This window comes from Oncorhynchus masou, chromosome 14 (genome assembly GCF_036934945.1).
Source record: "Oncorhynchus masou masou isolate Uvic2021 chromosome 14, UVic_Omas_1.1, whole genome shotgun sequence".
NCBI lineage: Eukaryota > Metazoa > Chordata > Actinopteri > Salmoniformes > Salmonidae > Oncorhynchus > Oncorhynchus masou.
In genome coordinates, this window is record NC_088225.1 from 8,678,532 (window position 1) to 8,693,537 (window position 15,006).

At 44.4% G+C, this 15,006-nt stretch overlaps 1 protein-coding gene across 1 annotated transcript in view; it reads left to right on the forward strand.

Annotated features, from left to right (window-relative positions):
• LOC135554108 (BAI1-associated protein 3-like) overlaps nucleotides 1-15,006 on the forward strand; it is a 32,038-nt gene that overhangs the window by 4,982 nt on the left and 12,050 nt on the right. The window contains exons 2-22 of the mRNA XM_064986166.1: nucleotides 3,926-4,013; nucleotides 5,228-5,311; nucleotides 6,001-6,108; nucleotides 6,940-6,999; nucleotides 8,863-8,929; nucleotides 9,371-9,584; nucleotides 9,721-9,765; nucleotides 9,873-9,950; nucleotides 10,136-10,244; nucleotides 11,141-11,248; nucleotides 11,328-11,420; nucleotides 11,528-11,631; nucleotides 11,881-11,998; nucleotides 12,263-12,387; nucleotides 13,225-13,315; nucleotides 13,401-13,457; nucleotides 13,609-13,706; nucleotides 13,837-13,888; nucleotides 14,061-14,212; nucleotides 14,417-14,540; nucleotides 14,837-14,977. Coding sequence (XP_064842238.1) covers nucleotides 3,926-4,013; nucleotides 5,228-5,311; nucleotides 6,001-6,108; nucleotides 6,940-6,999; nucleotides 8,863-8,929; nucleotides 9,371-9,584; nucleotides 9,721-9,765; nucleotides 9,873-9,950; nucleotides 10,136-10,244; nucleotides 11,141-11,248; nucleotides 11,328-11,420; nucleotides 11,528-11,631; nucleotides 11,881-11,998; nucleotides 12,263-12,387; nucleotides 13,225-13,315; nucleotides 13,401-13,457; nucleotides 13,609-13,706; nucleotides 13,837-13,888; nucleotides 14,061-14,212; nucleotides 14,417-14,540; nucleotides 14,837-14,977 — 2,116 coding nt within the window. The remainder of the gene's footprint in view (nucleotides 1-3,925; nucleotides 4,014-5,227; nucleotides 5,312-6,000; nucleotides 6,109-6,939; nucleotides 7,000-8,862; nucleotides 8,930-9,370; nucleotides 9,585-9,720; nucleotides 9,766-9,872; nucleotides 9,951-10,135; nucleotides 10,245-11,140; nucleotides 11,249-11,327; nucleotides 11,421-11,527; nucleotides 11,632-11,880; nucleotides 11,999-12,262; nucleotides 12,388-13,224; nucleotides 13,316-13,400; nucleotides 13,458-13,608; nucleotides 13,707-13,836; nucleotides 13,889-14,060; nucleotides 14,213-14,416; nucleotides 14,541-14,836; nucleotides 14,978-15,006) is intronic.

The window sequence follows — 15,006 nt, forward strand, 5'->3', positions numbered from 1 at the left end:
ATTGCCACTTTTTTCAAGCAAAGGTCTTTTAAGGGAGTATGCAAGCACACTCGTTTGGTTCGACCGAGGCATGCTGACACCTTAACAGTACCGGTGCTGTGAAACACAAGTAAAAAAATAAATGTGACAATCAACCCCAGTCTCCCCTTTATCAACCCAGCTATGGGAGATGAATTGGATCAGTATCACATCAATCTGACCCATTGTCACATTTTCAGTGCAAATCATTCTCCCTCCATCCATTTTGTACCTTCCTGGACTGCAACGAGAGAGATTATAATTAGACCTGGCCCCTGTGTCACCATGATGGCTCTAAACGATCACTCACTCTATCACCACTTGGAGAGAAGAAGGAGGGAGATGGAGGAAGGAGATAGAGAGAGACTTGTCTTCCTCTGCCAGGCAGGCAGCAACCATGGTCGTCGTCTCCCACTGAAGACTGCTAGAGTGAACCCTGAGTGAAGTCTGACTGAGTCGCTGGACGCTCATCATTAGGTTGCACGAAAGCCTGTTTGTGTCCATCATTAGCCATAGAGAGGGATCGAGAGAGAGCCGACACCTATTATCCACACTGGCGCTCATTCTTAAGGATGCAAATGAGGCATGGCTAAAGCACCGGTGTCCGGCCCAGTGTAGACGACCCAGGGTGTAAATTACCCAGATGGGCGTCTGACGTAACGTCAGTTCCAGGTCAGAGACAAACACACATGGGGGAAAAGATTATAAGCAGTTGTTTCTTCAGTCAGAACTAAATAATCACAATGTAGGTTCTCATCCATGGTTGGAAGGAAGTCCTTATATGTTAGTCGTGCGTAAAGAGACATCACATGTAGGAAGTACTGTAGATCCCCAGTGAGGAAATGTACCCTGAAGAGGAGATTATTAACCAATAGACAGCCATTTCCTGAGGGTGATTGCATTTTCGAATGACTATGACTTGCTCTTTTCAAAGTCCTGTCCTCACCTTAAACACGCGCCATCATTATTCAGGCATTACTGGATCATTCCCAGCTCATTGATTTGTAACACCATTAGAGGGATTTGAACGTCTTAGTTCATTATCATTAATATTAAAGAATGCAGGAAAGACCAGAACACTCACACCTAGCAAACATTCTCGATGTGGTGTTTTGGGAAATACTTTCTGAATCTTTGAAGCTGCATCCCCATAACCCTCAGGATGACTATTCATGGAAGATACATGTAAGAGAAAACATTTATTTTGTTAAATAGTTTTGGTTTTTTTCTGTCATGTTTCAGTATATACCCAAAAACACGAAGTATTCCTCTGTATATGTTCGTCTGAGTCTGCATGTCTAGTTGCCTGTTTCAGCTCATAATTCACCTTTTAGACAGCGAAACACGAGCAAAGCTTTTGAATAAATGTTCAAAATAAAATGGAATATTAATAATAAACTGTATTGGAAGAAGCTGTTTCCTAGCAACATACAATTGCGTGTGCGTGCGTGCTTGTGTGTGCGTGCTTGTGTGTGTGTGTGTGTGTGTGTGTGTGTGTGTGTGTGTGTGTGTGTGTGTGTGTGTGTGTGTGTGTGTGTGTGTGTGTGTGTGTGTGTGTGTGTGTGTGAGAGAGAGATAAATACAGAGAGAGAGCTAGAGAGAGCGAGTGAGACAGAGGGAGAGAGAGAGAGGAGGGAGACAGAGAGGGAGAGAGAAAGAGATTGACTGACTCACACAGACCCCTATAATTTGTGATTGTGGGTTTTTCTTAATCACAAATCTGCAAAGAGAACCCAGATGTCAGAAAACACAATTACAAAGATTAAAAGCGAAAGGTGCCGGTGGTACACTGAACATTGAGCCAAAGTCTTGTTTTGGATACATGGTGTTAAATGTTGATAGACTCAAATAACCTATTTAATCATCATATGACTCATGATGTAACCAACCTGGTAACAAAGCAGACAAGCTTGGCATGCCTTCACAAAAATGTCAGGTTAGCTGTCAGATATGAAAGTACCTATTTAATGGGGCTGACACGTTACAAGACTACCATTTTCCAACAAATAAAATATCTGTACCTTGAATTCTGTCACTGTATTGAAGGAATGTTTTCATGCTCATTAATTAGATGTCTACAGAAATGAGGTATTTTAGCTCTTTGGGGATTCTGTCAAGCTTCCATTGTAAAGACAGACGGGCATTCTCATTCCTCTGTCATCCTTGTCCTGTACTAAACGTACCCTGGCCACAAATAATCAGGGGTGTTACCAACCACCACCCCCTGCTCCCTGGAGACAGTGTCTCAGACAGGGGCGTGGAATGCAATGCATGGGGAGATCAGTGGGCGCTGTGTCGGCTGCCAGCAGACTGCCACACACCCGCTGTGATGTGACAGGCAGCGCTAATAAAGGTGCGTGACTGAGAGGGGGCCATGTGGACAGCTCCTCTGTCCTCTCTCTGCATAATGAGACAGGGGGTCTGGGCTAGGAGACAGGTGGTGGTGGTGGTGGGGGTGGGGGGGGGGGGTCAGGCCTGTATTGTTGCTCCTGGTGCTCTGCCATACAACTCATTCTAGAACACTCCTCTATTCTGGGGAGGGAATGAAAAGAGGGGAGGGGGAGGGGGTATTCCCAAGGTGTTGTGCCAGTGAATCCCTCCAACCACGAATGTGCCTCATCACCATGGCGACTGGGGATATGAAATTAGCAAATGGCAGGAGTCCAGGAATTCACCAGCTCAGAGAGAAAAAAATATAATGTATTTTGTATCTTCCCTGGATTAGAATAACGTAACGTTCGATGGCAGACATTGTAGGATGGCTTTGAATCTTTGTTGAGCTTCATATTAAGTGTAGTGCAGTGAGATGATTCTTATTGAATGATTCACCACAGATGGTCTGCTGTCTCACCTTCTATCCACTGTCTGTTTATACTGGTTTTAGGCTACTATAAATTCCCAGACACACACGTTATTTAAGTGATAATGCCAGATAAGCCGTTATTTGGAGGATGTATTGGCACGGGTGTTGTTAGGCCCGAGACGAAGTTCGGGGCTGGCAAACTGTAGCAATATATCCTCCAACCACCGGCTTCGAGGGCAATATCACGTTTATACAACGGGATCTCAACATATTCAAATAATGCTTAACATATTTTCATTAAAATGAATTTATTCATACTATTTCATCCTTCCACAAGATATAGTCCCGAAACAAATCTAGGGTTGCTGCCCAAGCCGGCTGGTCGTTCGTTCTATCCGTTCGGTTGCCAGAGACGCGACCCAGTCATTCAGTATTTTTGTTCTGTATCTATGGACGTGACCCAGTCGTTCGTTCTAAATGTTCCATTGCCATACTGGCTGGCAACGTTCTTATCCCTTGTTTGCTAGCTAGCCAACTATGACTAACTTACTGTCACGTCAAACAGTGCAGACAGAATAACAATAGCAATTTGTTTATACTGCTTTCTAGTGACATTTAACAATGAGCTAATGAGGCATGATTTCGCTGGCATAGAAAATGTGCTCTCTCGTTAGGACACTGTTGTTTAGAGGAGCTAGCCAACAACACAGCTAACACAATAACTTGAAACTGAAGCTGGAAAGACTGCAAACTAGCTGCACTTAATTTAGTTTGACCTTTTTTCAAATGACATTTCTTTGTAAATATGCATAAAAAACGCTGCATGCCTCTCTCTCTCGTCCCGACCCCTACACGTTCATTACTATGGGACAGTTGGATGAACATTGAAACAATGTTGCAAATGTTGGTTTATACAGCTCAGCATTAGGTCTCCTTTAGTCTTTTGCTAAATGGAAACCAGGCATTAAGAAAGCATTTCTCTATATAGACCCTTTAGGACAGTTTTGTTTCTATAATCTTAACAGAAAATTCCTAAATCATATTTAACAGAACGTGTCAAATGAGAATTTAATTGACAGTGTTATCCCTCTGTATGTTTTGCAGGCTGTCTGAGGGGAATGGAGAGTTCTTTGTGCGTATGAATGGCATCCTACAGAAACAAGAGAATCTGCTGCGTGCTGCCCAGGCTGAGGTAAACCCAAAACCTCCTTATGTTTATTTAAAGGGGCAGTGCAGTCAAAAATATGATTTTCTTGTAAAAAAAATGTTTTTTTTTTTTTTTAAAGTAGGATAATGCCCTTTTAGTTTTGGAGCTTTAAAAAACGAACAACAAAAAATGACTGGAATTTCAGCCTGTTCAGGTGGGATGGAGTTTTTGGCCCATTGCATGACATCACAATCTGATCTGATTATTCTGACCAGTCATCTTTTATTTGCATATGTATTCTCTTACTTTGAAGGGGTAGGCTCTAGAGTCGAGACGATCCTATCTGCCAGTCAGGGCTGTGCATATAAATATATTAACATTTGTGTCAACACGCCCACAAAATCAGATTGAGCAATGATAAAAAAGTATATGTAGAGTTATTTTCATGTATTAACCACACACAGGGATTTTTTTAGACAGTGATGAAAAAAAAGACTGCATGGGGGATTTAAGCAGGAAGTTCCTTGAAATGAAAATCCTTTTTTTAAGGAGACTATAGAGGAAAGGTCTTGGGTAGTATACACATACTTTGCTCTCGCCGGTCCCCTCTGCTATGCCTATGTAACGGGGGTCAATGTGCTGCCAACAGCTTAACTTCCTCCATTGTCCGACTGCCCCACACTGGGCTCGAACCAGCGATCCTCTGTTTCGCAACACACGTGAACGCCCTCCTTAACAACGTTCCACCTGAAACGTACTGGCTGGATCCCTCGGTCGGGTACATTTCAAGCTATTTATGGAGCTAGCTTACGATACGTTCGTAACTCTGTGTTACACAGTGGGCTGTGGGGACAGACGGACAAGGTTGAGAAGGACGCTCAAAAGGACGGAGGCTCAGCTGTCACAAGAAGCTGCTCTCCATGGCTCTCTACCCCCTCACTTCCCACACAAGAGGAAATAGACTGGGACAGAATGGGGTGCTATTAAGATGTTTATCCGAGACCACTTGTTTTCCACCCTCTTCAGCTATTAAAGTGGTGAAAGGGGAACAAAAAGAAAATCAATGATGCATTCATTGCCTCTGTCTGATTGTGTGCCGCGTCTGAAGGCGAAAGTGTTTGGTTGGCGATAACAGCTCATTGTGACTTAACCTCACAACCCTTTCCAAGCCTTATTGAAGCAGTCATGGTGATGGAGCCTGCTTAAGGGAGATTGTGTGGCTCTGAGGTTTAAAGTTATCTCTCTGTGTGTCTCCGCAGTGCGAAGGGGAAGGTAACACAGCCGCACCACCAGCAGAGCACGTAGACCAGGCATTCGTTCCAGAGAGGTCCAGCAGGAGAGAGGTGAGTAGCCTGGGCTCCCTAGGGTAGAACATTAAGCTCTAGCGATGGAGGGGTATTTTACTTGTTAGTGGCCTTTTCTCATATTGCAACGCGATTCGTCTTCCTCTGACGAGGAGTATGACGGATCGGACCAATATGCAGCGTGGTACGTTGATGTTTACTAACACTGAACACAAACAAACAAAAAATAACAAGGAGAACAAAAGAAAACAAAACAGTTCTGTCTGGTGATGACACAGAGACAGAAAACAATCACCCACAACTAAAATGGGGAAAACAGGCTACCTAAGTATGATTCTCAATCAGAGACAACGAACGACACCTGCCTCTGATTGAGAACCATACCAGGCCAAACACATAAATACTACATTGAAAAAAGAACATAGACTACCCATCCCAACTCACGGCCTGACCAAACTAACACAAATACATAATAAAGGAACTAAGGTCAGAACGTGACACATATCTAGCTCCCCAACTAGAATCTAGTGTTCTGACCCAGTTTGCCTCTATCCTCACACGGCTGTAGCTAGCTACACTGTTGCGTAAACCTCACACATGGTTAGCTACAGTAAGGTCACATCATTCTATTGACAGAGACTTGTTTCCCAGCTCTTATTTAGCAGTGACCCTGCTTTAAGAAAGAAAAATGGTGGTTTAAGGCATTCACTGAGGTTGTTTTCTTCCAGCTGGACCTCCTGTATGAAGAGGCTGTTTACACGGTAGTCAACAGGGTGGGCGTGCCCTCGCCAGAGTACGTCACCAATGAAGGTGACATCTTCAGTTATCTGCTGAAGGTACACACACTCCTTTGATCGGCTAAACAGCCCACCTGGCCAAACTCTCTCTCTCACACACACACACACACACACACGGCAGAGACCAACAAACACTTACTTTCATACAGATAAGCACACACACACTTATGAATGCACCCTAGTGTGCTGTAATTTACACTTCAAATACTGACCAATAAAATAGACAAGACCAGAAAGAGCCAAGTAAGCTGAAATAATTACTGCTGGAAAACCAACAGCAGAAATCAGATTGTCTCGTCATGTGACTCCTGTTGTAAACCCCTCCTCTAATCTCTGTCCTCACCAACTGATCCTAGAGGTTCATTCCGGCGGTAGAGAGCCATGTTTGCTTTGAGACATCTGTAGGAGACTAAGCAGATGTGCTTTGGCTTAGAGCTGATTAAACATCAAAGCCCAGGCCCACTGAGTATTGATGTTCAGCTGTAATATTACATCCATTCAGACTCTGTCACTCCAAAGCTGCATCCTTGCTTCCTCTGTCGCTCTCTGCTTGAGGTGGTGGACCAGGGCACATGTCCCCATGCTTAGAAGTGACCCCTGGTTCTCTTTGGCCTTTTGAAGATAGTGAGATTGAACCTGTACAGCCATCTTGTGTTGGGCTTATGAGAACGCAAATCATTGGCAAGGGATGTAATGCTTATCACCATTGTATTATTGTTTCAAATAGTTTTAAAGTTATGCTGTGGTTTATAAAGCATGCAGGTCAAAATTCAGGCAGGAGTACAGTTGGATGTGTATTGCAAATATGCTCACAGACCTATGAGGATCTCTTGCAAAGAGCACCCTTTTCCACTGTCGTCCCTCTCCTAGGTATTTGATATGGGTCAGGAGGAACATGACATCATTCTGCAGAGAGTCCAAGAATCCAAGGTGAGATGCTTTGTTCCACTTCCCATCTTGTCAATTTCCATATCCTGTCTCCTCTCCTGCCACTTCCTGTATCTCCCATCTACAGACACACGCCATGTAAGCTGTATGAACAAGATACCACCGCTGAGTTGTCACTGTGAGGATCTTCCTGTCTGCACCATATAATGTGCCTTTCTTTTGTGTTTAGCTATACACTGAGTTTACAAAACTGCTCTTTCCATGACATAGACTGACCAGGTGAATCCAGGTGAAAGCTATGATCCATATTGATGTCACTTGTTCAATTCAATTCAATCAGTGTAGGTGAAGGGGAGGAGACAGATTAAAGAAGGATTTTGAAGCCTTGAGACAATTGAGAACTGAATTGTGTATGTGTGCCATTCAGAGGGTGAGTGGGCAAGACAACATATTTAAGTGCCTTTGAACGTGGCATGGTAGCCGGTGCCAGGTGCACCGGTTTGTGTCAAGAACTGAAACGCTGCTGGGTTTTTCACACTCAACAGTTTGTCATGTGTACCATGTATATAAAGACATCCAGCCAGTCAACATGGGCCAGCATCCCTGTGAAACGCTTTCGACACCTTGTAGAGTCCATGCCCCGATAAATTGAGACTGTTCTGAAGGCGGGGGGGGGGGGGGGGTAGGTAACTCAATATAAGGAAGTTGTTCCTAATGTTTGCTATACTCAGTGTATAGCATGTTGCATTCACAAGGTTAAAGTAAAATGCATGGAAAGCACTAACTAGCACTATGTACCTGGGGAGACTGAGCTGATGGAGTGTATTGATGGCCATAGTGAGGCTCACTGTGCACCAGGAGCCATAGTGAGGCTCACTGTGCACCAGGAGCCATAGTGAGGCTCACTGTGCACCAGGAGACATAGTGAGGCTCACTGTGCACCAGGAGACATAATGATCTCTGAAAGCCCACTTTGTATGATGCCCTTGACTACCAGCAGCCTTTCAAATGTCAGTTTGAAAGAGATGCTGGGCTCTTCTGCAAGACTCCTTGAAAGGTTGTGTGCAGAGAAGAACATATTGTGCCATTCAACTGTTCCATCCTACAATGATCTCTGTTTCTCGCCGGCACAGCAGTGTCTTTCCACTATAGGGACACACAAAGCCCTAACATTATACACCAGACAAAGAAAACACACATGGATTATTCTCTCTTGACAGACTCAAGTCTCACACTGCAGTGATTGCTGGTATTTTGTTTACCACTGATGAAAGTGTATTTGTCGAGTTAAAGAATCAAAGTTCACAGACTAGCTGTTGTTTTCAACGTGCACCCTATGCCATGTTCAAGGCCCGGTTTTGGAATGCAGCGTGCTTATGGATCGTTTCAGTGAGATGTGTTATGAACTTGAGTGAAGACCCAAACGCGGTTTTAACAGAAAACAGAGTTCTTTAATAAAAAACAGGAATGGCATAAATCCTCTTCCAACGTAGTCAATGGAACAAAAGAACGTAGTATAATGCAGGTTGCACCTGCCATGCATGCAGACTCCGACAGGACAGGACAAGGTGGAAGCAAACGAGACGACAGCTTGCTTCTGGCATCAAAAAACACAAACAAGAATCAGACACTGAAAGTAGCAGGAACAGAGAAAGAAATAGAGACCTAATCAGAGGGGGAAGAGAGAACAGGTGGGGAAAGAGAGAATGAGCTAGTTAGGGCAGATGTAGAACAGCTGAGGAATGAGAGACAGAGAAGGTAACCTAAAAAGACCAGCAGAGAGAGAGAATGAAGAGAAAGGACAGGAACAGACATAACAAGACATGACAGAGATGACTGAATGACTCGTAGCTTGTGTACTACTGTTACTTTTGTTACTGTTCCTTTGTGCACTTTGTTTTGCAGAGAGCCAGTTTCACCATGAGAGTGTCTGTCATGAAAGGGAAAAATCTAATGGCAAAGGATGCAAATGGTGAGGGGTGTTTGTGTTCGTTTTCTGCTATTGATGGGAAGCAGCATTTGTTTTCTGTGCGTGGATATGAAATGTCATTGTGTCCATTTGCCAACTCCAACTCCCCATTGACAATGAATGCAATTGTTTATTATTGAAATGAGATCAGAACATTTTCAGATCAACTATATTGAGTGAGACACATTGTTCTTTCTGTCTGGAAGAAAAATAAAAACCTCTCACTCATGATACAGTGGTTCAACCAAGACACTAGAACCATCATCACGTCACTGTCCACTTTAGACAACACTGGACCACTTTGTCTAAAAGTACACAGGCCGCTATTACTAGCAGACCAATTGCTTTTGATTCCTGAACCTCAATAAGGTACATCGCTGTCATTCTAACAGTATAATCTCAGTGTGTCTCTGTATTAGTTTAACCCTTACTGTGCCTGGGTAGGGTACAGCGACCCCTATTGCATGCTGGGAATCCTCCTGGGCCAGAGCCCCCGGGAGACAGAGGAGAAGAAGGAGAGGAAGTTCAGCTTCAGGAAGAGGAAGGAGAAGCTGGAGAAGAGGTCCAGTACCAAGGAGGTTCTAGCAGCCACGTGCATCCAGGTGACTGAGGTTAAGCCAGAGACTCTCAACCCAGTCTGGAATGAGCACTTTGTTTTGTAAGTACAGTGCTGACAGTACACCAATTCTGGAAGTTGTTGGCAGAATGCTTGACATTTCTATGCGTCTCAGAGCCTAATGGTAACAATGTTTGTTTACACAATGTTCAATTATTATATTTCCTTCTTCCAATAGTGACATTGATGATGTCCACAGTGATCTACTGCATATGGACATATGGTAAGATTAAACACAGTGTGGGGCCTTTCCACTCTCAGTCCAAATTCCAGGTTCCTGAAAACGTCCTACTAACCAACGGTCCTAATAACCTTTGCTTTTCTTCTCAGGGACCACGACGATGACGTCTCTGTCGCAGAGGCCTGCAAAAAACTGAATGAAGTCAGTGGACTTAGAGGAATGGGCAGGTAGAACAGGCTTCTGTTTGCTCGTGATAAAGTCGGGGGAAATAGGCCCTTTAATATAGTGAATGGAGGTCTTGACTGTCAGGTCATTGAGACGCAGTGCTGGTTGATTGCTCTGTGTTATATCAGTGCCTTATCCCACCAGGTATTCTAAGCAGATTGTATTCATCAGTGCCTTATCCCACCAGGTATTTTAAGCAGATTGCCAAATCGGTGCGGTCCAATGGAACGTCGTCATCAGGATCATCTGAGGACAATGCTGATGACTTTCTGGGCTGCATCAACATTCCACTGAATGTAATTCTTTAAAGTTACAGTGCTTTCACTTCCCAACTGCTGTCTACTGGTAATGTTTCTTCTCTTATACAGTAGTAATACGTCTTACTTGATGCAGTTTATTCTAATATTTGTATCTATTAGCTATTATAAGTGTTAACTAACATTTTATTGATTATACTCCTCCAAATTTGGTTCCTGGCTCACTGTCTATCAGAGACGTGCAAACACCCGTTATTCATTTATTGTAAATCCATCAAAAGAGTGTGAAGTTTCGGCCTTCACCTTCATCAGACCGGAACGACACTCGGTTTGAATGGATATTGAGTAAATTAAAGTTTTATAATGTATGAGAGTGTCGCGCCTCCACCTCTAAAGACATCCACTATTATTTAAGGCAGCCCCTCTATTTCAGTTGTTTGAGCACAACACCTTTTTTTTCCTGGCTTAGTGTCTAGCCCATGGGCAGGCCCTCGGATCAATATAAAAAAATCTCTATATATATATATTTAGGAATTCAGTTGGCGTCTCAACTTACTGTTGAGAGTTAGAATAGTAGAATAGAAAAAGTGGAATTTCAAACTTTGGCAGTTTTTCCTCTTGTTATGTCAGTCACTGATAGTCAGTCAATTATCCCATTTCAGCTAAAAAAAATGTAGATTACTAAATTAGCTTAGCGGCCAGCTATCTAAACTTTGTATCAGTCTCCCTCAGATATCATATTAAAAACTGCTAACGTATCTCTCCACCCCATGGAAGAATGTGTAGAATTGCAGGAAATTAGCTGTGAAACAGGATGTGGGTTCGCAGACCAGCGAGCAACTGCAGCCCCTCATGATGAGTTCAGACTTTTTGTTGTCCCCACCCTCATCAAAGTTGCCCATCCCTGGTTTAGCCTGTTCGTTTTTCGCCTGTAGGAGGTTCCTGTGATGGGATATGACAAGTGGTTTAAGCTGGAGCCCCGATCCAGTGCCTCCAAGGTCCAGGGAGAATGTCACCTGATTCTGAGGCTCTTCACTACCCAGGTAGCTGCTACACTCTCTCTGCTACACAGTACCTGTGTAGTCTACCCAAGTCACTTGATCATTCCACTTTGTTCCCCAGAGAGACACTACACTGAGTAAGAGGGAATCCAAAGAACTCATTCATAAGAAGATGCTGAGTCAGATTCTGGAGTACGAGCATGCTCATATTCAGGTGAAATTCTACTATACAGTGCATTCTATTATCAAGTGAAATGACAGCGATGGCTATGGATGGTTTCCCTATGCTATCCATGTAAATCATCTGTTTTTTCTCTCCAGAAAGAGCCTTATAACTGGAATGGGCAGGTGAGTCCTCCAGCATGGACTGTGCTGTCCCATCATGCTGTGCAAACGGACCTCTCTCCCCTGCAACAGGCCATCATGTAAGTAGCTACAATAGTAACACTTCAATGTAGATCATATGCCAAAGGTATTGCGGTGGTCCAAATGAGAAAATATAAGTTATGCCAAGCTGGTGGAGCCTGTGCCAATAAAGTACCACATTTTTAATTATGAGTTGCACCTTTTCCTTCCTAGTCCTTTTAGGTCTGAAACCATCCATCTCAGCTGAGAGGTGAAGGTCATGTTATGTACAGTAGATGTATAGTAGTATGTATTGCTCTGGTCTTCAGTCGCTGGCAGTGCTATAGCAGCCACCACCGGTCCCAGAGGATGTGCTACACTCTGCTGCTGAGGCTCCTGAGGACCATCGATGCAGAGTGGGATCCCCAAGCTGTGCAGGGAGACCTGGTAGGCCTACTGTCTCCTCACAGCTCCCCTCTGGCTCGCAATCACCTTTCGTCTGGCATTAGGACACCTCATTAACTCACCACTCAACATCCATCATCCTATGACCTAGGGGTCTGTTATTCAATCAAAACCTGGTTGTTTCGGTGCGGTAGTTTTTCTGGAAGCTAGACTGAAGCCCAGAAGTCTGTCTGAAAGTGCTGTTATTGGCTAGATCGATCATTGCGAGGTTGAGTGATGTGATGATGATGTACTTCCTGTGTTCAGGAGCGGCAGCTGTCGGACAGCTTCAGGCTGTACACGGACCACTGTCTGTGTCTGATGAAGAGCATGCGCCAGGTGTTCCCCTGCGCCAGTCCAGCCGCCGTCACACGCTGCGAGCTCATGCTGAGGTAAACTCATACCACAGGAGGCTGGTGAGGGGAGGAAGTCTCATAGTAATGGCTGGAATGGAATGCGTGGAATCACATTAAACCATATGGAAAATGCGTTTCATGTGTTTGATACCATTCCGTTCCAGCCATTACTATGAGCACGTGCTCCTCAATTAAGGTGCCACCAGCCACCTGTGACTCCACCACCCTTTCTCTCTATCAACACATCACGGCATCAAACACTCGCCAGCGCTGTCATACCAGACCAAACACTCAACCAAGTCACTAGAATAAAACCACAGACAGAGTACCTAGAACAGTCAAGCCAATAGGAGGGCAGGGTGACTAAGTCATAAGCCTATTGGGAGGGTTTTCTACTTGAATAGTGGTGACTGTGCCAATAAAAGCAGGCTCATGTTGAGGCTCATGTTGCTATGCTCTTTCTCTGTGAGCAGCCCAACGGGGCACTGTACTTCTGTGTCGCACAGACCAGATGAATGGGGATCCTGCAGGGCCTTTTCCAATGAGATTTCAAAGTCTGCCCAGTGATTGACACTCCTACAGAGATCTCTGTGTATTGTGGACACAGACGACACACAAAAAAAAGATGTACTCAAACACATACTAATCGTTCTTGCTGTCAGTCACCTTGACCTAAGACGGCTGACAGGGATGACAGGCTAGGCCAGTCAGGGTTGTCTGTTCCAGCAATCATTTGGAACATTTGTGTCCGTCAATCGTTTTGATTACCTACATATCACCTTGCAATTGTGCCTTTTTGTCTTTTACTCAGTAATGAGTTGTTGGGCTACAATAACAGGCCCATGTTTCTCTCCCTTTGTGTTTGTGACTCAGGGGTGTAGGACACATGCAGACCATGCCGGCCTTCAAGACTGCGTGCCCCCTTCGAAATGAACTGCATTTGGAAATTGCCACTGTTGTCAAGGTACAACATAAATATAAGGAAGACCTGTTAGCGTTACCACTGTTGCCTGACTAATTCGAATGACTGCAATCTTTGATTTCAACAGAAAGGTACAGTGGAGTGGTACAAGAGCACAATTTCACAATTCAAACCAGAGGACGGGGTAAGTTGACACCATAAGAATTGATAACACACAAAGTCATACAAATAAAGAGAGTCGCGCATTCTATATATAAACTCCCAGTCATTTATTGGGTAACACATGGATGGGCCTGTCGGGGTTGTGTGTGAGCTGTAGTGTGTCGATTCTATAGGCTCTAGAGGAGCAGCTGAGGAAACTGGTCCAGGTGGTGGATGCAGTGTGTGCAGATGTACAGAGGGGACAGAACGTCTACAACAAGCTCTTCTACAGGTACACAAACAGTCCCTGCAGTTTATTGTGTTAATCAAGGACGGTGACAGGGCAAACTTGACTTTTAAGTAGATTATGTCAAATAGCAAGTGAATCCTGTTCTTTGTTTTGTCTTTTTAAACCCCCCCAGTGCTGTGAAAGTGGATTTCTTCAGCATCGCGTATCGACAACTGGAGAAACTGGTGAGAAATCCTTTGAAACCAAAAGGAATAGAACCTGCCAACATCTTTATCCATACATGATGATATACAGTATACTGATGCATATAGTGTTCCTGTATGTTCCGCATGCATGTATCCTCACCGTTGACCCTTGACCTCTGAGATGGGGTGACTGACCCCTGTGCTCCCCCAGGTCGCGGACGACGTGAGCGTTGCCATGGAGAAGGTGTGTGGCACTCTGGAGCAGGAGAGCTCCAGGCTAACTCAGACCATGGGAGAGACTCTGTTAGAGCTCTACATGTCTCTGAAAATACTCAAACGCTTCAGAGAGTTCCTCCCTCTCAGGTGAGTTTGTGAACACCCTGCCACCCGGTCAGACTGGTGGATGGTGGATGTTCAGCTTGGTTGCATTGAACTTTTAGAAAACAGAAATATTGATTTGATGTTGTAAATGCTTTGTGATTTGATCTTGCTTTGAACTTCTCCATGTGCTTGAACATACAGTAGATTAGCTAAATGTCAGGTGGTTAATGAGTATTTCTCTCTCAGGGACGCTAAGATGATGGCCTTGACTGGCTATCACAACTGGTTTAAGACGTCTATCCACAAGTGGCTGCAGATAGTCCATGACAAGGCTTGTGACAGGATCCGCAGAGCAGTAGACATGGACCAGGTGAGAAAGGCGTTTTATGGAAGTCTCTGTAGAGGTTGAAAACATGGAACAAACGGCAATCAGGATATCCATTACACTTCTACAGCAGAACCCATTGGTGATCTGTAACCCACCATGATGTTTCTATCTAATGTACTCGGAATATGAGTTAGCTTCTGTGTGCTGTACCTGTGTGTCAGTGTATTTCTAGTACAGTACATGTGCATGACCTTCTATAAACTGTTGTTCATAGTGTGTGTGTGTGTGTGTGTGTGTGTGTGTGTGTGTGTGTGTGTGTGTGTGTGTGTACTGAGCAGCTGGAGCCAGTACAGCAGGCCAAACACAGCTCCTCGGCGGTGGATGTGACAGCGTGTTTCAGCCAGGTGCGGGAGTTCTGGAAACAGATGTCCTGGCCAGACTCTGCAGGGGCCTTCATCTTTGTCACCCGCCTGACAGACGTGAGTGCCATCGCCACACACACACACAC